Source organism: Lissotriton vulgaris, chromosome 11, assembly GCF_964263255.1.
Source record: "Lissotriton vulgaris chromosome 11, aLisVul1.2, whole genome shotgun sequence".
In the NCBI taxonomy this organism is placed as follows: domain Eukaryota; kingdom Metazoa; phylum Chordata; class Amphibia; order Caudata; family Salamandridae; genus Lissotriton; species Lissotriton vulgaris.
In genome coordinates this window covers 883,034,950-883,055,848 of record NC_141699.1, presented here as the reverse complement: position 1 = coordinate 883,055,848, position 20,899 = coordinate 883,034,950, and the positions used below count along the sequence as shown (strand labels likewise).

Genomic DNA, 20,899 nt, shown 5'->3' with positions numbered 1-20,899 from the left:
AATCTTTCAAAATACTACTCCAAGCACAGTTGTCTAGACTTTGGTAACGTCTCGCCTTGGCTACGGAAATGCTCTTTATCTGGGTATCTCTCAGCTCACACTTAGAGTACAGATTGATCTAAATGCTGCAGCATTCTTGCTGTTGAGGCTGCTGAACAATCAATCAGTCTCAAACTCTGGTAAACTTCATTACCTCATCGTCCCTCCCTCGCTTCCCTTCCTTACAAAATTGAGGCATCCCTGCCTCACCAGACACCCGTACCCACGTGATTTGTCACGTGGGGACTATATATAGCCCCCAGCCCCCTCATACCTCCTGTTTTTTTCTGTCTCACCACTGAGACGCGCGTCCCATGCGCTGACCGTTCTGCAGAGCTGAGGTCTTTTTCTCTTTCTTGGGGGCTTCTCCCTCACTTGCTATCGCCATCCTGGGTCTGGCGGCGCTGACCTGGTGTATGCGAGCCTTCCCCACCGCATTGGTGTTGTTGCGGTGCACTTCTCGGCGGCTGGGCGGTCGGGTTCCGGGTGACGGAGTCAGCGGCCCTGAGTGGCTGGGGCTGTGGTTCCGGTTCGGATGGCCGGAATGGAGGCGGCGGCTGGCGGATGTGCTGTAGCTTCTCGGCTGGCTGTTTCCGATGCTCCTATGCGGTAGGGGCCTCGTTTAAGGTCGTTTTTTATGCATTTTAATGTTTTTGATGATTGGTTTCAGTGTCTGCGAGGCTTCTTTATTGGTTGCCTCGTGTATCCTTTAATTCTATTGGTTTTCTCCCGGCTGGGGCTGTGTTACACATTATTTAAGGGCTTGCCTCAGCTTTCTGCCCTGTCAGTTTCACTATGGCTAAACGGACTTCGAAGCGCTTAAGGGTTTTGTCCTCCTCTGATGAGGATGGTGAGGTGCCTGTCCCGGCTTGTAGGACCAGGTCCCAGGGTCCGGTGGATTCTTCTGCCCTCCTGTCTGCTTCTGAGGTGCAGTCCATGATTGAGGCTGCTGTGTCTCGTGCTTTGGAGGCGAGGGGTGCTAAGCCACGGCGCAGGTCTTCTCGTGTTGCGGGGGGTCCAGTGGACTCTCCCTCTGAGGACTCGTCTTCTTCTTCGGACTCTGCCATGCCTTCTACATCTTCGGGGAAGTTTGTGCGTAGGGAGGAGGTGCCTGCTATTCTCCAGCACATCAGGGAGAACTTGGGGTTTTCTCCTTTTGCTGCTCCCATGGGGTCCGAGGACATTTTTCCCCAATATGTTAAGCCTCCTGAACTCACTATGCCCTTTCATGGCCGCATCAAAGACTTGATTTCGGGGGAATGGCGGGACCTTGAGCGCGCCTCGGTTCCTCGCTTTTTACAGAAGCTTTATTCCCTGGAGGAGGGGGAGGTCTCTCGTCCTCACTCTGTGAAGGTGGATGCCATGTTGGCCACTCTTATTGGGCGCACTTCTATTAATCCTGAGGATGGTTTGCCTTCGGATGCCACGGATAAGAAAGTGGATGGTGCGCTGAAGAAGGCCTTTTAAGCTGGGAATTTGTCTTTGCGTGCTGGCATCTACTCTGCGTATGCGGCGCAGTCTTTGGTGTCTGACTTTGGCAAGCTGGCCACGGCTGTTCAGGAGGAGTCGGACTGCTCTGGCTTGCTTGTCCACATGGAGCAGCAGGCTAAACTCTTGGCTGACGTCTCTTCAGATGTTCTTCGCTCTGCGGCCATGACCTCTGGCTCCTTGGTTTTGACTCGTCAGAACTTATGGATGCGTGACTGGAAGGCTGATTCTTCGGAGAAGTCCTCACTCCTTAAGATTCCCTTTGATGGCAAGTTGCTCTTTGGTGACCAGCTGGATAGTATGGTCACTAAGGCATTCAAGGACCGTAAGCATGCTCTGCCTTACAAGGGCAAGGTGTCTGCCTCTGGTTCTCGCTGTTTTTGGAATCCTGCTCCTTCCTCCTCTGCATCTTTTCAGTCTTCCCGCCAGTCCTCCAGGAACTTTTCTGCTCGTCAACGCCATTTCAGGCCCAGGAAATCTTCAGCCTTGCCTGGTCCCAAGCTTCCGGCGGATACCTTCAAGAGGAAGTCCTGACGTCGACTGTGTTTCGCCCTCTGGTCCTATGGGCGGGAGGCTGATGTTTTTCCTGGACGCTTGGCAGCTGGATGTAAGGGATCGCTGGGCATTGACTGACTATTGTCAGGAGAGGCTATCTTATCGACTTTGTCGCCGTTCCGCCCGGCTGGGGCACCATCCTTACTCCTATCCCCAAGTCTTCGTCCAAGAGGGAGGCTCTACTGGAAGGGGTTCGGGATCTTCTGTCAAAGATGGTGATCGTTCCGGTCCCGCTGGCGCAGCGAGGTCTGGGATGTTATTCCATTTTGTTTCTGGTCCGGAAGGTGTCGGGGGGGGGGGGGGGGGGATTCCGGCCGGTTCTGGACCTGAAGAGGGTGAATGGTTGGGTTCGGACCGTTCACTTCAAGATGGTGACTTTGCAATCCATCATTCCGTTGGTGGGGGTCCGGGACTTCATGACGTCTATCGATTTACAGGACGCCTACCTTCACGTTCCTGTGGCTCGGACTCATCAGCAGTGTCTTCGCTTTGCGGTTGGCGGCTTCCACTTCCAGTTTGCGGTTTTGCCATTCGGGCTGAAGTCCGCCCCTCGGGTCTTCACCAACCTCTTGGCCCCCTTGGTGGCCCTGGTCCACTGTCGGGGGATATTTTTACATCCTTATCTGAACGACTGGTTGGTTCATGCTCCCTCTTTCCAGTTGACTGTCGTTCACACAGACTTGGTGCTGGCCGTTTTGAGGGGGCACGGCTTTCTTGTCAATCTGGGCAAGTTGTTCCTTGTTCCTTCCCAGGATCGTCTCTTCATTGGGGCCAGGTTTCGGACAGGTAGGGAGTGGTCACTCTCCCCGAGGCTCGGGTGGTCAAGATTCAGTCTCACATCCTGTCTCTGCTGTCCGATCCAGTGCAGGTGGCGGCACGTTGGCTGCAGGTTCAGGGGGATATGGCTGCCACAGTGTTTCTGGTTCCTTGGGCCAGATTTCATTTGCACACACTGATGGCTCATGTTCTGGCGCATTGGTCTCCCCATTGCCTTCCCCTCTCTTCTCCGATCCCGGTTTCCCCTCAGATCAGATCTTCTCTGGGTTGGTGGCTGGTTCGGGGTCATTTGCTGAAGGGTGTCTCTCTCTCTCTCTCTCTCTCTCTCTCTCTCTCTCTCTCTCTCTCTCTCTCTCTCTCTCTCTCTCTCTCTCTCTCTCTCTCTCTCTCTCTCTCTCTCTCTCTCTCTCTCTCTCTCTCTCTCTCTCTCTCTCTCTCTCTCTCTCTCTCTCTCTCTCTCTCTCCTCTCTCCTCCGGCTCCGGTTGTGGTGATGACCGATGCCAGCCTCTCGGGTTGGGGGGCCTGGCTGGGGGTTCATCAGTCCAAGGGCTTCTGGTCTCCCGCTCAGAGCAGGATGTCGTCGAACTGGAGGGAGTTGGAGGCTGTCCGTTTGGCTCTGTTGGCCTTCTCCCAGTTTCTGCAGGGTTCCGTGGTCCTGGTCAGGACGGACAACGTTACGGCCATGGCTTACGTCAACAGGCAGGGGGGGACGAGGTCCTCTTCTCTGGCCCTAGTGGCGAGGCGGTTGTTTGTTTGGGCGGAATCTCATCTGTTGGTTCTCTCGGCGATCCATATTCGGGGGGTGTCCAATTCCCGGGCGGATGCCCTCAGCAGGGCCATTCCGTCGTGTGTGGATTTCTGCCTTCGTCTGGAGTTGTTTGTGGCTCTGACGTTGCGTTGGGGTGTTCCGGTGGTGGACCTCTTTGCGGATGTGGGAAATGCCTTGGTGTCCCGGTTTGTCTCCCGCTGTCGGGAGGGGTCGGCCTGGGCGGTGGATGCTCTCTCTTGCCCTTGGCCCCGCGGGCTTCTGTATGCGTTTCCTCCTTTCCCCCCTTCTTCTCCGGATCCTGCTGAGGGTCCGGTCCTCGGGGGCTTCTGTGATTCTGGTGGCTCCGGCGTGGCCTCGTGCCTCCTGGTTTCCTCTCCTGGTGGAGTTGAGGTCAGAGGTGGAGTGGTTGCTGCCTCTGTCTCCTCCCCCTTTGGTCTTCCCGGCGTTTCATCAGGATGTTCTGGGCCGGATGCGCTTGGCGGCTTGGAGGCTGAACGCCTAGGTCTTCTGCGATGTTGGGTTCCGGCTGGTTTGACCTCTACTCTGCAGGCGGCTAGACGCCCTTCGACCAACAAGACTTACCTACGGCACTGGCGTTCTTTCAGTCGGTGGTGTCTTGTCAAAGGTTTGGACCTCTCTTCCTCTTCTTTGTTTGAGTTGATGCTGTTTCTTCAGGAGGGTGCTTCCTTGGGCTTGAAAGTGTCTTCACTTTGTTTGCAGTGGGCTGCGATTAGGGCATTTAGGAGCTCTTGGGGCAATCTCTCGGATTCTGAGGGGTTGGTCAGTCGCCTTTTTAAGGGTTTGAGTAACGTTCGTCCTGCCCCTCGGCGGCATTTTCCGACCTGGGATCTTTCTCTGATATCATCTCCCTTTGAGCAATTGGTTTCTGTGGATCTGCGCCTGTTGTCCTTCAAGACCTTCTTTTTGGTGGCCATTTCGTCTGCTCGCCGCCTGAGTGAACTGGGTGCTCTTTCTTCCAAACACCCTTTTTGTTGGGTTTTTGATGACAGGATCGTGTTGCGACCTATTCTTTCCTTTTGTCCTAAGGTGGACTTTCAATTCCACAGGGATCAGGAGTTAGTTCTTCCTTCCTTTTTTGGTTCCCCGTCCTTGGAGTCTGAGGTGCGGCTTCACTCTTTGGATGTTAGGAGGGCTCTCCTGGTCTATTTGGAGCGGGTCGCTCCTTTCCGTCTCTCAGATTCCCTTTTTGTTAATTTTGGTCCTGTAAATAGGGGTTTGTGTCCTTCTACTCCTTCCTTGAGTCGTTGGGTTCGTTCTCTGATTTCTTTGGCGTACAAAGAGGGGGGGCACCTTTCTCCTTTGGGGGTTCAGGGTTGTTCCACTCGCTCCATGGCTGCTTCCTGTGCGGAGGTCCAAGGGGCTTCCATTTCAGAGATCTGCCGGGCTGCCACCTGGGCTTCCCCGCTGACCTTTGCCTCTCATTACAGGATTGGCCAGGAGGTTGACTGTGCTGATGTGTTTGGACACAGGGTTCTTTCCACTATGATTCCTGAATAGTGGTTTTTTCCCCTGGTCTTCTGTGTTTTTTAATAAACCTGTTTTTTGCATACCTTCTTTGGTTGTCCTGTTTGGCTTTGTACGTCTCAATTTTGTAAGGAAGGGAAGCGAGGGAGAGACGATGAGGTAATGCTTCAATTACTTACCGGTAATTGCATTACTCTGAGTCCTACTCCCTCGCTTCCCTTACTTACATCCCTCCCTCCCTCCCTGATGGTCCAGGCTAACCTTTTGGTATGGTTTCGATCTGTGTGGTATTACAGGAGGTATGAGGGGGCTGGGGGCTATATATAGTCCCCACGTGACAAATCACTTGGGTACGGGTGTCTGGTGAGGCAGGGATGCCTCAATTTTGTAAGGAAGGGAAGCGAGGGAGTAGGACTCAGTGTAATGCAATTACCGGTAAGTAATTGAAGCATTGGCGTCCTATTTCTTTTTTTAATGATTCAATTTAAAGCATTATATCTTGCTCACTGAGCCTTTAACAATAAGTGACAGTTTGCTGCATCATCTGGTTCTACCTTGTATACCAGCAAGATCTCTCAGACAATCAATTGCCCATTTAGAAGTGATTACCAAATTTCACAATAGTGGAAACAATGGTCTCCCATCATGCGCCTAAATTATGGAATCTTCTTCCTACCATGCTTTGTAACTGTGCGGATGAACTTCGCTTCAGGATGTCCTTTGAGAGAATACGTGTTGAGACCTTGCCTGTCTTCTTCCAATCAAGCACTGGAAGGCCTAGTGGGTAGCTGTGTGATTTATAAACACTAGATTCGAATTTGTAGCTGATGTGCAATGCAAAGAAGTCCCTCAAACCTAAACCGAAATGGGGTCACTTAATAGCATGTGTTATAGCAACATCCACGTTTTCAATATTGTTTTGAAGCTCCAGCACATAACCTGTGAAAGCCACTAAACTATCAATGCATTGTTTTAATCCCGCAGGGGCAAGGTGCATTATAAAATGCAACATTTGTTTCAAATTTCTCCTAAATTAGTTTGATAAGAATAGCCATGTTCTCTATAATGGTTGGCCTTGAAAGTCTATACTTATCCTAGCAATTAGCATAGCCTGGGTAGTGGAAGGAACAATCTTCAACGGACCACAAAACAGAGACCATGCAGACAACATGGTCCGTAGTTTGTCATTGTGACACTGGAATAAGTAGTGCACAAAGTAGTGTTTTCATTGTGCAATGGTTTTAATGTGGTGACTAGTTATACACAATATTAGAATATTCTATCTGTAGCATACCCAGGGCCAGTTTGACTGCAGAATGAAAGAAGATGATGGGTTACAGACGGAGCTGAAACTGTTTGGTTGGAGGGCGCACAGCGATTGTTGGGATGAGTTTTGAAAAGTTTTTTGAGGATTTATTCAAAGGTTGGGTGCTACATACAGGTGGCACGTCCGTCCGGCGTGCGTTTAATAATACGAATAATCACTGTGTCCCGATCTAGCTTGGGGACATCCCTGTTTCTTGTGCACACCGTAGGTGCTTGAATAAGCTTCCAATCAATAAGTTGTTATGTTTTTAATCATTTTTCGTCATTAACTTCATGACATTAAATTTCATAAGCTCCCAGATGAAGGGTATACCACCCGAAATGCATTGGAGCCATCTTAAGAATGTATGACCTTTACATAAAGAAAAGAAATTTAATGTCATGAAGTTAATGACGAAAAATGATTAAAAACATATCAACAACTTATTGATTGGAAGCTTATTCGAGCACCTACGGTGTGCACAAGAAACAGGGATGTCCCCAAGCTAGATGGGGACACAGTGATTATTCGCATTACAGACAGAGCTGCCATCTTTGAACAAGGAAAGTTGAGGCATGAAAAGCAATGAAAAAATAGACAAAGCCTCTGCTACCAGTAAATGTCTTTTGATTTAAGCTCAGTGGTTGAAGTGGGTGGAATCTATCTATTGGGAACAATATTCTCAAACATTTTTGATTTTTAATTTTACAATAGCAGTTTTCACACAAAAAACAAAACTCCAGAATGGATAGTGGGGACCTTCAGGTACCTTTTGGCTGAAGGAAAGGCACGAGGTCTCCTGGTTTGTGAAGCCAAGGGAGAGGCACACAGTGAAAGAAGAAACAGGCCTTCTTGTCACCGTTTCTGCTGCCTGAACAAAATATGAATGTCAGCAGTTGGTTAATCAGCAAATCTAACGGCTGACTGGGAATCAGTATATGGCTTTAATTGATTAAGTCATTTGAGGCTTCACGGTGACAAAGATGTAGTATTTTTTAGAGGTAATGTAAGGGTGTATGGGACGTGTTTTGGAGAGGGTCCTTATAATGGAAACTGAATACAGCTGAGCACAGACACCACAGATGCTGATCTTCATAGGTCTAATATTCACCCTTTATTTCATTTTCTTAATTTTTATTTATGGTTACATTTTCATAAGATTTTGCTTGTTAGTACTCCGATCCCAGGCCGACACGTTTTGGCTTCCGACTTCTACTGGGCCTCCATTTACAACGCAGCTGGAATCCCCCATCTTATTTAACATGTCCCTTCACTATGTTCAAGCCCAGTTGGCTGCTAGAGTGTGGATTACTGTTTTAGGCTGGTTAATCCTCACCGCCATATTACAAATGTTCTATCACGTTTTTAAATTGCAAACATGTTCTTTCTTTTCATCTTTTTTTAATTTGTTGTGATCTTCCATTATTTATATAAAATTTCTACTCTGTTGCTGAGAGTGACTTGTGCAATATCATGGTATTTCTTGAAAGGGGTATATCATGTTTACATGTTATCAAATTAACCTCCTATTCTCTTGGCTACCATTATTGCATGATTAATCCCCACCAACATGTTTCACATATTCCATTACTCGTTTGAGTCACAAATATGTTTTTCATTTTTCTTCTTTTTTAATGCACTGTAATCTTTCATTAATCTGTACAATTTCTACCTAGTTAATTTTACAATTTATACTGAAAGTGGCCTGTGCAATATAATGCAGTTTCTTAAAAATGGGAACCTAATATTATGTTTGTTGTAATTATTCTCCAATTCTCATAGCTGTCATTATTGCCATATCCTTCAGATGTCAATTGATCTCCTTGTCTTATCTTTATTGATCTATAGTTCAGAGATGTCTTGTGCTATTGTACCTGTTCAGTTAAATGGTGGTTAGTCCAAATTGGAAAAGTGTCAACGTACTTAATGAGATTTAATTTTTTTATTTTTTACTCCGCCATGTCACTTATGGCACAGCTATTATGCATCTGTCTCCTATCTATTTCATAAATATTGCACTACTTCTTCTACATTAACTAAGGTGACATGCTATAAAGTCTCATGATATTGCACTTATTACCCCGTTTAAAGTGACCTGTGCATTACTTTTTCACTTTTTCATGTAACCTTACTGCACAAACCTATATATATTCACAGAAAAAACCATAGGTTATAGTGGATATATAGTTAGGAATTTGCATTTACAAAACCTTGAAAATTCAATGAAAAAACCATAGGTTATAGGCCATATATAGTTAGGAATTCGCATTTACAAAACCTTATTTTACTCGCATAAAACCATTGAAATTCCATATATAGTTAGAAGCACTAACTATATATCGGGCACCCGCAATCCACTGCTGATGATGTCACATATTACATCATTCATGACATGGTCAGTGACATCACTGATGACATCACTGATGACATCTCAAATGACATCACTGATGACATCACTGATCACAACATCCAGTGATTGTATGTGTCTGTAAAGTTTAAATATGTTTCACATATTGAAGAATGAGTGGATGTATAAGTGTCTGGATGAAGAATTTAGTAGGTGCATGACTGACTGTATGAGTGAGTGATTAAATGTGTCTCACTGAGTGCATGGGTTAGTGACTAAACTGTCTTAATTTGTGCATCAGTATGTTTGTTGTTGTGTAAGCTGCTGCATGTGTTGATCAGTAGCTATAAGAGTGGCCATATGGGTTATTGATTGGTTGCCCAAGTATTTGAATGGGAGGCTGAGTGTGTGTGTGGGTGGCTGGGAGGTGCGTGACTCTTTGCATAGATGTGTAAGCAGTTGATTCACTAGGAGTATGAGTTCAAGAGTGCATGTGGAAACAGCTATATGGGCGGTTGACTGTGCATGGGTGTGTTGGTGAGTGAATGGATTTCTCATTGCTACATGTGCAAGTAAGTACGTATGTAAAACACAATACATGTGAGAGTTGAGATATATAAATAACTGAACATAAGAGCCAGTGAATGTGTGAGTGGCTGTATCGATCACTGTGAGCTTGTATCAGGGATTATATAAGAGAATAAATATGTGTTATTATATGTTTGAATAAGTAAGATGTGTATAACTTTATAGTTGAGGAAATGGAGGTGTGATTGATTCTTTGCATGACTGACTAGGTGTGTGAGTAACTCCATGGATGAGTGACAGTCTGTGAGTGTCTGTTTATACTGAGTGTATGTAAGGTTATATTAGAGTCTGAAGAGGTTCATTGTATTATCACATGAGTGATGTGATCAGTGATGACAAATGAGATGTCATCAGTGATGTCATTTGAGTTGTCATCAGTGATGTCATCAGTGATGTCATTTGAGATGTCATCAGTGATGTCATTTGAGTTGTCATCAGTGATGTCATTTGAGATGTCATCAGTGATGTCATCAGTGATGTCACTGACCATGTCATGAATGATGTAATATGTGACATCATCAGCAGTGGATTGCGGGTGCGCGATATATAGTTAGCGCTTCTAACTATATATGGAATTTCAATGGTTTTATGCGAGTAAAATAAGGTTTTGTAAATGCGAATTCCTAACTATATATGGCCTATAACCTATGGTTTTTTCATTGAATTTTCAAGGTTTTGTAAATGCAAATTCCTAACTATATATCCACTATAACCTATGGTTTTTTCTGTGAATTTCATTGGTTTTTTAATAGCAAATATGAAAAGCTTTAAAATGTCAAGTACGTGATAGATAAAAACATTTTCGTATTTATGCACGCTGATGTGCTTTGAACGCTGCACCCCCCCCCCTCCCCTCTTTTGCCTTAGTAGTACTCTCTCTTTGCAGATACTGAAGGGTAGTTAACGCAGGCCTTTACCCCCGTTGTAATCCGTCGTGCCTCCTTGTCTCTCCATTTGATTGATTGTTGTCCAAGCATTTACTGTTTTAGAATTGGTTCTCTTTGGATCATTCTCTATTTACAAACAAGCACAAAGGCGCAATACTCTGTTTAGTCTTTGCAGATAGTGAAAAATCGTGTAAAAAAATAAAAGTAATCGAGCAAAATCAGTAGGCCACTAATTGGATCTCTTTTTGACCTCGCTAAAATAGAAATATTAGGAACAACCCTTCATGAGAAATACGAAAATAGTGAGATGAACTGAGCTCCACACCATGAGGGCTGCAAGACAGCTCGGCTCCATCACCCATCCCGCACAAAATAACGACAAACCCTATGCAAATATTAAAAATGTAGACAACACACCAGCAAAGAAACAGGGTAAAACATTTTATTAAAAAACTATTTACATAACGTTGGTTTATAAGATGATGTCAGTAGTGGACCGATGTGTGAATAGAACGAAAACAGCACAAGGCTCCAAGATCCGGATGGCAAGCTCCTGGATGTTGGGTGCCATAGTTTAGAGTTCTGAATTTCAGCCTTTTTCAATGCCTGTGCTTTGTTGAATCAAAATGGCGGCTTGACACAAAGCTGACTCAAGCGTTGCTACTAATGCTATGCAGACCAAAACTGGTTTTCAGTTTGTACATTTTTCTAGATTTTTCAATCCAAGTTTGGTTGACTTTGTAGAACGATGGCTTCAGATTTTCAACATACGGTGTGGTGGCGCTGACTGGGAGGGGGCGCTTCGCTCCTGCCCCCTCCCCAAGTAAGATTTTCATACGTGAAAGTACGTTAATGGTTTTGGTTCCTGAGATGCTTCGATGTCACTACCATTCTCAAATAGCATAAGTTCTGGATGTTGGGTGCCATAGTTAAGAGTTCTGAGCAGTGCTTGTAACACTGTCTGAAGCTTATTTCCACCTACTGCAGCTTCACTATTCTCAAAGTAAGTGAGTGTCGTTTGTGGACCTGACTGCATTAGAAAACAATGTGATATGTTACCTTCCTAAACAGCTTGACGGAGGCCCCTGAGGGGCGGTGTGATGGCCATGGACTCGGAGAAGACGCTTGGCTCCGACACCCTCCCCAAGTCTTATAGCACTGATGTAGCCTGAGATCGCCCCCGACATAGGCGGCCGGCTCTTGGGGTCCGGCGGAACATTTTGCCTTTTGATGACTCTTCAATTCTGGACCTTGTCCCACAATCCGTTTGACCTGAAGACAAGCTGTAGTGGGGCGCCCCTTTATCGTTTTAGTTGCCATTCCGCCCGCTTTTGCTACACTGTGCCTCTTCCGCCATTCAGCTGTTTACCGCCCGCTCTTGCGACTACAGCGTCTCGCTCACCATGTAGTTGAGATGCGCCCGCTCTTGCGGTGCAGCGATAGGCGGCTGCCACAGGACTCTCAAAATGGCGGCCGGCTCTTCGGTTTTGGGCCTGGTCCACTAAAATGGCCCTGGGACACCTTGGAACTCGGACGCTTGTCTGCTAGGGCTTGGGTCCCATTCTCGAAAAGCGTCCCCTCAGCCGTGAAGATTCTACAAAAGTCTTGGGGGCCTCCGACTCCCGCAGGCTTCTGGTGGGGAGCGGCTGCCATGATTGCTCGTGGAATGGCCACGACGGAGCTACGAGATGGTAGTGGTCTCATGCTGACGCCAGCTTTAGTCTGAAACATCCAGAAACACTATAGACTACCAATTCGATCAGTTCCGGTAGCGCCCCAACATGAACCGGAAGAGAAGAACTTGCCCTCCCCTCTTTGACTGATGGTTCTTGTTGCCTGTCCCCTCTGTTGTCATTTAACAGAACTTTTTGGACTGCTGAAAGGGGTTGTGTTCTGAACGCTGGTTGGTGGAGACATTTAGACTATATTCTTGACCTACGTTGTCGCGTAATGCGTTTTATGACACGCCGCGTTAGCGCACCCGGAAGTGATCCGAGACGCGGCGCGCAGCGCGTAACGTAAGCATAACAGGTCATGTGACTTGTTAATAAAACTTTTCATTGGTTCATTTTACTTTTGTTAATTTAATGATGAAAAGCTTGGTCATATGACCTAAAAATTACGCTTTTTATTATTTTCGAACAATATTTTTTTTTCAAACATATGTTATAATATTCCAGGCTAATGTACTTTCCCGGAAAATTTACAACTGTCTTGCAAGTAAAATATATTCCTTTTTCGAGAAAAAGGGCGTTTCTTCCTTCCATGACGGAGCCGTTGAGTAAAAGAGATTCGGCCTGCTGTCTTAGTCGCCGATACGCCTGATTATCAGATTCTTATCGATCACTTTATGTTGCAGACATGAAAAACACAACTGCCCTTGACCATTTATCTTTACTGCGTTCCTACATATTATACCTTTTATCCGTCATGTAATTGGACTGCTTTATTTCACTTGCCTTTTACTGATTCGAAAACAGTCACTAAAAGTAAAAACTTTACAAATGTAAATACTACTACCGTGTTTTGTTTTAAAAACCTTTATTGTGAAAATGTCAGTATACAAATACGGGCCTATAACCACGTGGGCCGGCCACGGAGCAAACTGAAATCGTATATGATGAGGAGACATTTACACTGTAGAAGAACGTAACGAGCGGGCCATTAGGTTGCAAGAACAAAGGTGTCTAACAGTTGCGGAATCGGTGGACGTACATTTTGTAATTAAAATACGACAGGGCCACTTACAATAACATTTTCTAGATATACATTTGCGGGCAAGGAGTTACGAGTCCCATTTATACCGGCGCCATTTTGGGCGAGGCCGGGCAGGTCCAAGATATAGTCAAAATGTCTCCACCAACCATCGGCCAGACCAGAACCCCTTTCGGCCCTTTATGCTACAAGATGGTGTCTTCCATTCAGAAAATATTGGTGGCAGCATTTTGAAAAGAAACAGAAACAGCCGTTCTCCTAGTGAGTTTCACATTGTTACATTTAGGAAGAATGTTGAAGAGTAGTATGTGGAAAATCTGAAGCCATTTTTCTACAAACTCTCAATCAGACTTGGATGGAAAAAAAAAACCTGAAGAATGTACAAACTGAAAACCAATTTTTGTCTGTATAGCACCAACAGTAACGCTTGAGTCAGCTTTGTGTCAAGCCGCCATTTTCATTCAATCAATAGCGTCCCCCTGCACACATTCAGGGACCTGGTCGTGTCTTCAGATGAAACGCATTGTAGGAAAAGAAGCAGAAAGGAAAAGGAAAAAAGTTCCGCCGGACCTCGGGAGCCGGCCGCCTATGTCATGTGCCACCTTTGGCCACACCAGGGCACTAGTGAAGCTGCAGCAGGTGCAAATAAGCTTCAGACAGTCCTACAAGCACTGCTCAGAAATCTCAACTGAGGCACTCAACATCCAGGACTTGCCATTCGGATCTTGGCGCCTTGTGCTGGTTCCGACCTATTCACACATCAGTCCACTACTGACATCACCTCATAAGCCAACGGGGCACCCCACGCCGACTTTCGGCGGAGCATTGTAGGATGGCCATACCAGTGCAGCCACTTGCTGGACACCACCTCGGTGCCATCCGGATCTCGGCGCGTTCGAGTCACTGTGCCGGAAGAGTGACCGGAACTCAGCTGAACACGCCGTCTTTCGGCGCAGCATTGTAGGATGGCCACACCAGTACGGCAATTTGCTGGACACCACCTCGGCGCCATCCGGATCTCGGCGCGTTCGAGTCACTGTACCGCAACAGTGACCGCAATTCAGCTGGACACGCCGTCTTTCGGCGCAGCATTGTAGGATGGCCACACCAGTGCGGCAATTTGCTGGACACCACCTCGGTGCCATCCGGATCTCGGCGCGTTCGAGTCACTGTACCGCAACAGTGACCGCAATTCAGCTGGACACGCCGTCTTTCGGCGCAGCATTGTAGGATGGCCACACCAGTGCGGCAATTTGCTGGACACCACCTCGGTACCATCCGGATCTCGGCCCGTTGTGCTGCCTTCGGCCTATTCGCACATCGGTCCGCTACTGACGCCGCCTCACGTGCCAACGGATTTTCTACGCTTTTTGTAGCCCTATGCCGCATAACAGGTCATGTGACTTGTTTATAAAACTTTTCATTGGTTCATTTTACTTTTGGTTTCCTAAAGATGGAAGGCTTGGTCATATGACCTAAAAATAACACTTTTCATTGGTTTAGAACATTTTTTTTTCCCAAACGATGAAAGCCCCACCTTGTTTCTGGATCATTCAGACTGAAGCTGGCGTCAGCATGAGAACACCACCATCTCGTGGCTCCGTCGTGGTCATTCCGCGAGCAATCATGGCAGCCGCTCCCCACCGGAAGCCTGCGGGAGTCGGGGGCCCCCCAAGACTTTTATACAATCTTCACGGCTGAGGGGACGCTTTTCGAGAATGGAACCCAAGCCCTAGCAGGCAAGCGTCCGAGTTCCAAAGTGTCCCAGGGCCATTTCAGTGGACCAGGCCTAAAACCGAGGAGCTGTCCGCCATTTTAAGAGCCATGTGGCAGCCGCCTATCGCTGCACTGCAAGAGTGGGAGCAACTCAACAACATGGTGAGCGAGACGCTGTGGCCGCAAGAGCGAGCGCAACTCAGCTAGATGGCCGCCACCTGGGGAGGCCCGTTCACGCCGGCTCCCCCACGCCCCCCCCCCGGGCCGCCGCACGCCAATTTTCGGAGCAGCATTGTAGGATACCAAAACCAGTGCGGCAGTTTACTGGACATCACCTGGGTGCCTGTCGTACATGTTGTGTCAGCCATGTGACACTGGACACAGACCGCTACTGACGAGGCCTCCCCCCGCACCACCCGGGACGCCCCACGCTGGTTTTCTGTGCTGCATTGTAGGATCCCTAAACCAGTGCGGCACCCAGGCGACATCACCTGGGTGCCGTCCAGAACTCTGCACGTTGTGCTGCCTTGGGACTATTCGCACAACAGACCGCTACTGACGAGGCCTCCCCCCGCCCCACCCGGGACCCCCCACGCCAATTTTCGGAGCAGCATTGTAGGATCCCTAAACCAGTGCGGCACCCAGGCGACATCACCTGGGTGCCGTCCAGAACTCTGCACGTTGTGCTGCCTTGGGACTATTCGCACAAAAGACAGCTTCTAACCATTGTTGCTTTTTGTGTTGAGAAATGTTTAAATGTTTTTAGTTTTTGTTCCGTTCGTTAAAGTTAGTAGTTAATAAAGTTTTATAACCTTACTTTCTTGGAGTGTTATCTATTTTTTTTAAAAACGGGTGAATGGGGCCTTGAATCGGGTTATTGTCATGTGTGGACTTTGGAAGTGTGCTGCTGCAGGATCGGACATTTCAAACTCAAATGCACGTTCTTTTTCTTACCTTTCCGAAGCATGGAGCGCAATAGCAGGCAGAGAAAGGGTGATGCACGTGTTGAACACTGCCTGGCCTGGCAAGTTGCTGGCAGTGCCCCCCCGCCCGCTCCTGAAAGAGGGCACACACACACCGCCGCCCCGAGTACTTCACAAATCTTTAAAAGACCATGCGCTTGTTCATGAGGCTTAAATGGTTTATCACCTCTTCTAGAACCCCTGCATCGACCCTCTGACGTTTCATGGAAAAATTACCATGTAACACAATACCAAGCCCTGTCAGCTGAAACCCCCAAGGAATCGTGGGGCATATTATCAAGGGGGTTTATCTCCGCTTTTTTGGCTTTAAAAGCCATGAAAGCGGAGATAAAATTATTTCCCTATTACCAAGCTGTCGCTAACACCAGTTAGTGACAGCTAAAAGGAGATAGCGACCATCTTGGGCCCCGCTTTGCATGTCAGTGATACTTATCACTAATGACATGCAAAGTGGCGTGCCAAGATGTTAGCGACTGGAAACAGTCCCTAACATCGCTACCTTCTATTACCAACTTTTGGAGATATTCGCGCTAAGCGCGAATATCTCCAAAATCTAACACCTGCCCTGAGCAGTTCTTAGCCATGTTATCCAATGGGAGGTGGATAACATGGCTAAGAGCATTAGGTCGATAATACATGAATATCGCTGACTTTTCTGCGATAATAGCAAGGTTTATCTACGATAAAAATCGCCGATGTGCGGCGATAATTTTTGTCTCTAAACAAGTTAGAGACAAAAATTATCGCTAGTTGTTCGTAATATGCCCCCGGGTTTTTGCTTGCAGAAATCGGGAGGCGGGAGACTAGCACTGAAATCAGTACTCACACGCCTGAATCAGGAGGATTGGCATGTCTGAATTCTCTACAGCTGGGGCCATAAACTACATCCGCAGGGTTAGGTGATAGCCTGGGACCAGCCTGGCATCTAAAATGGCTGCCGTGCACGACAAAATTGTGGCATTCGAAAAAAGGCAAGATGGCGCAGCCGCTGGAAGAGATGTATCAACATATATCAGCCTCCTCAGCCACCCTCAGGAAACATAGGGGATTAGGATACGTCTCCCGCACCCCCTTATACCTAGTACTTTAATTAACGAAGCACAAAATGGCGAATTCCCGTTTCGCTACCAGTTTGCGGCCCAGTTCGCGGCCCGTGAAGCGCTTCTACCGTGAAAAATCATTTTTTTTTTATTTTCCCCACGGGACCCTTTAATAACCCCAACAACATTCCTAGGGGGTCAAGAGGGGGATACCTTGCCCCCTTTCATTAAATTCCCCCTTAGTTTTTCACCTTTTCTTCTCTCTCGATCCTACCGAGAGACAAGATGGCGGCCGCTCCGGACTGTCACGCAGCAAAAAAAAAAAAAAAGCTCACGCACAGCCGCTGGAAGAGATGTATCAACATATATCAGCCTCCTCAGCCACCCTCAGGAAACATAGGGGATTAGGATACGTCTCCCGCACCCACTTATAACTAGTAATTTAATTAACGAAGCACAAAATGGCGAATTCCCGTTTCGCTACCAGTTCGCGGCCGCGCTTCTACCGTGAAAAATCATTTTTTTTTTATTTTCCCCACGGGACCCTTTAATAACCCCAACAACATTCCTAGGGGGTCAAGAGGGGGATACCTTGCCCCCTTTCATTAAATTCCCCTTTCGTTTTCCACCTCTTCTTCTCTCTCGATCCTACCGAGAGACAAGATGGCGTCCGCTCCGGACTGTTTAGAATGTTGACAGACACCAGAGAGCCAATCAGCTTTCTGCGCGCAAAGTTCCGATAAGCGAAAAGTAAGCGGACCGGATCGCTGCCCAGAGCGCTGTTACAGATATATATCTTGGTTTGAACGTTAATTTCTCAAACTACTGGAGCACATATATTGAGACCTAGCAAAGGCACATCGGGCTAACAGTCCCTACAATTTTGCCAAGTTTCGTGCAAATCCATTCAGCCGTTCGAGCTAAAAGTGAGTCCAACCGCCCTATGGAAAACTCAATGCAAAAAACGCGTTTTGGGACCCCCCTTTTTTCTCAGCCCCCCCTTGACGAAACCCCACCAAATTTTCAGGGGCTGCTCAGAAACAAAATGTTCAATTTTCCTGAAAATTTCAGCCGATTCCGTCCACAAACGCCAAAGTTATTAGACATAGAATTTTCAAAAGTCCCATAGAGAAAAAATTCTAACTATATATACCTACTGGCGATAGCCAGTAGGTAATATATATATATATATATATATATCTGTCTCTGAAGGTGAAAGGCAACAAGAATGTTGTAGAAAATGGTTTACTTTTTTTTAGCCTGCCTATATCTTACTCTGGATTAGTTGACCTACTTTTTTTTAAATGCACTTCAACTGCTGGATGACCAGGAACATACTTTGTATGAGGTTGTCGTGAGACCCCATTTCCAGAGCGGCACAGAACAGATCAGCTGAAGAGCAGAGTGTCCATGAAGCTGCTGCAGCCAGGGCTAATACACGCAGGGTGCTAAAGCCCTTACAGCCTAGAGGGTGTTGTGGGCCTGGCTACAACCGCTGCATGTAATAGTCTCGCCCTATCCACAGAACTACATATGGTCATCTTGCCGTAAGCCGCACCCACTGTATATAATAGTCTGAACACCCCCATTGCTTACTCTCTGCTTTCCTTAGTCCACATCCAATGCATATAGTCATCTGGTCCGAGGACCTGTCCATACATAAGACCATCTTGTCTTAGGCCATGTTGGTCTATTTCTTCTCTTGCATTTCAGAGGAGCCACGAAGTATTTCCTACTCGTAGTGATGCGTGAAACTGCATGTCCTTAGTGGCTAATCTAACTAAAAATACATCAACTCTGGGAATCGCTTACTGATTTTTAGATTGAGGGTTGAACACACAGTTCCTTGGTCAGAACATTTTCCATGAACTTAATTAGACCCTTAATCTTCAGGGTCAATTTTCATTCATTTCCCAGGTCTGTGTCCAATCCAAGATGTACTGTTTTATTTAGTTTTTTAGATCTGTCCCATTCCTATGCAATCGTGTTAATTCAGTTGTTTCAATTCCCACATCAACTTGTTGTTTCGTGCACTTTTTAGCAGTGTCGATAGGAGCCCCAATTGCCCCTGATTAGTCCCTCACTGCTGAATATTATGGTGGACCCCTGTCTTATAAGAAGGAAAAATCAAAGCGAAAAGCCATATGTATTTTTTTTCTTCATTTTTTAAAACTTTTTTTATATCCCCTAACTTGTGTTTTGTTGTTGGGCAGGCTGTGAGCTGAACAAGGAGACGAGCAGCTGCACCTTTAAAGTGAAGGACGATTTACTGGAGCACCTGCTTTTTCTACGAACGGTAAGAGGATTGGGGAGTCTGGGTCTGTCCTAAACTGCAGTGCTTAACGTGTGATCAAACTAACCCCGAGCCCGCTGCAGCCTGCGCCACCTACTATCCCTGACAACGCTGCCAAATGCAAGGGCCACTGCTGCCTACTAACCACCACACTCCAACAAATGTGTCAATTTGGACGATTCCAGGTCCCCCAGAGCTTTAAAAATGGTCCGATCGAGGTATTATTATTTTAATGTATGTTACATTTTCAATGGATCTGCTGAAATGATGTGCTCAAAAATAGACAAACGGCACCGCGTGGTGCACCGCCAGACGATACATTCCAGTGTAAAGAAATAAGTGCAGGTGTCGAGCGCCCTTAAAACACTGGCGCAAATTAAGCACTGCCTTTAAGGGATTACACCAAGCTCCTACCACGAAAAGCAGGCCATGAACCACAGCTGCATGGGTAGTCCTGCACGGCTATGCACCAGGCCAAGCACTGGGTCATGTCTGCCAGAGGAGGAAGATGCACAGTTGAATTCCTGTGCTGGAACAGAAGAATCGCGGGATTATACGCACCCCAGTATTCATGTGAATGCCCGAGGCTGGGAGATCTCGATCCAGAGCTCATTCCTACTGCAGGTGGCACAACCGACCCTTGTGTCGGAGTTTGATCCCAGCTGTGCGAGGTCCTTGGTACCTGGGACCACTCGCGTCCATATAATGTTAAGGGTGGGGGGCAAGGAGTTCGCTTCACGCCATCAGACACGTCCACAGCCCATCACTTTTCAATCAGTCTATCTTGTTTCTTGGAGTCCTTGGTTCTCACAGATAAAGCATGTTTTTAAAGTTATGTTGTACCCAGCATGTATAATTTTTTTTGCTTGAATGTAAGAAATTGGATTCGGATGGGTTGGGTGAACTGTTCTGGGATGTGCTGCCTGCACCACATTGTGGCATTGAACAACACTGCAGATGGGGAAGCAAGAAATAGCAGGGAATGAGAGAGAGAGGGATTGAGGACATCTGCAGGACAATAGGAGGAGATTGACCCCCGCCCCCACCGCGCCCCCCCCCCCTACCCCAATTCCCAACAGGCCCCACAATTCATCTCTTCCCTAATAAAAGCTGAAATGGTCTAGAAACAGAGGAACAAAGTGAATAACTAAGCAGGAGGGGAAGTATTTGGAAACATCAGAGGCAAGTGGGATTTTACTGTTTGAAGAGCAAGCAGCACTTTGCCAGCATCTGTAAACGTCCAACTGTAAAAAGTCCTAGAACCACAAAGAATTATGTAAAAAATGGACGCTAGTTAAAAATTGGAAAAAATACTGAGTATGTAATGGTTCTTTGATGTGGGCCTGCTGCAGTTAAACAGGCTGCTAATATTGTTAGATTTTCTGCTTTCCAGACATAAAACCCCTTGCATTCTTGTAAACTGTCAAAGCTCTGTGGAGAGGAGGGGGAGGGGGGGTTATGAACTGTGCTGAAATGTGGGGATCTTGCAATGTCCGCTACGTGCACACGTGTCATGGTGCCACCAGCTATTTTCACTGTTATACGTGGACATTTTACCTTGGTAGAAACAAATTTCAAATGAGTAAGCAAAACATAAAAATACAGCTAATGGGGAGGGGGAGGGGGGGGGGGGGGAATTGTCCACGCCAGTATGTTGGCACTAGTATTTTAGAGGCAAGCCCTATTGGCTTTTCCAATGCTTCTTGTGTTTGGAGCTTGCCCAATCAAACCTTAATGAAGTGGGAATCGTGTCAGTAATCTGAACCTGTTAACATGTGAAGCCTGCCCATGAAAAGAAGGGGCGTGCGCAACAAGTTTCAAAATGCTTGTCCTTTTTTTTTTAAATATATGCCTCGAAGTTAAAAGAGAATTGGAATTTCAAAGAAACTTCTGGAAGCTATGCACTTTTG

The 20,899-nt window shown here is 46.8% G+C and overlaps 1 protein-coding gene across 1 annotated transcript in view; it reads left to right on the top strand.

The window, feature by feature from the left end:
- The window catches only part of LOC147683642 (nucleoplasmin-like), a 298,974-nt gene that overhangs the window by 20,307 nt on the left and 257,768 nt on the right, over nt 1-20,899 (top strand). The window contains exon 2 of the mRNA XM_086944883.1: nt 18,910-18,992. Coding sequence (XP_086801009.1) covers nt 18,910-18,992 — 83 coding nt within the window. The remainder of the gene's footprint in view (nt 1-18,909; nt 18,993-20,899) is intronic.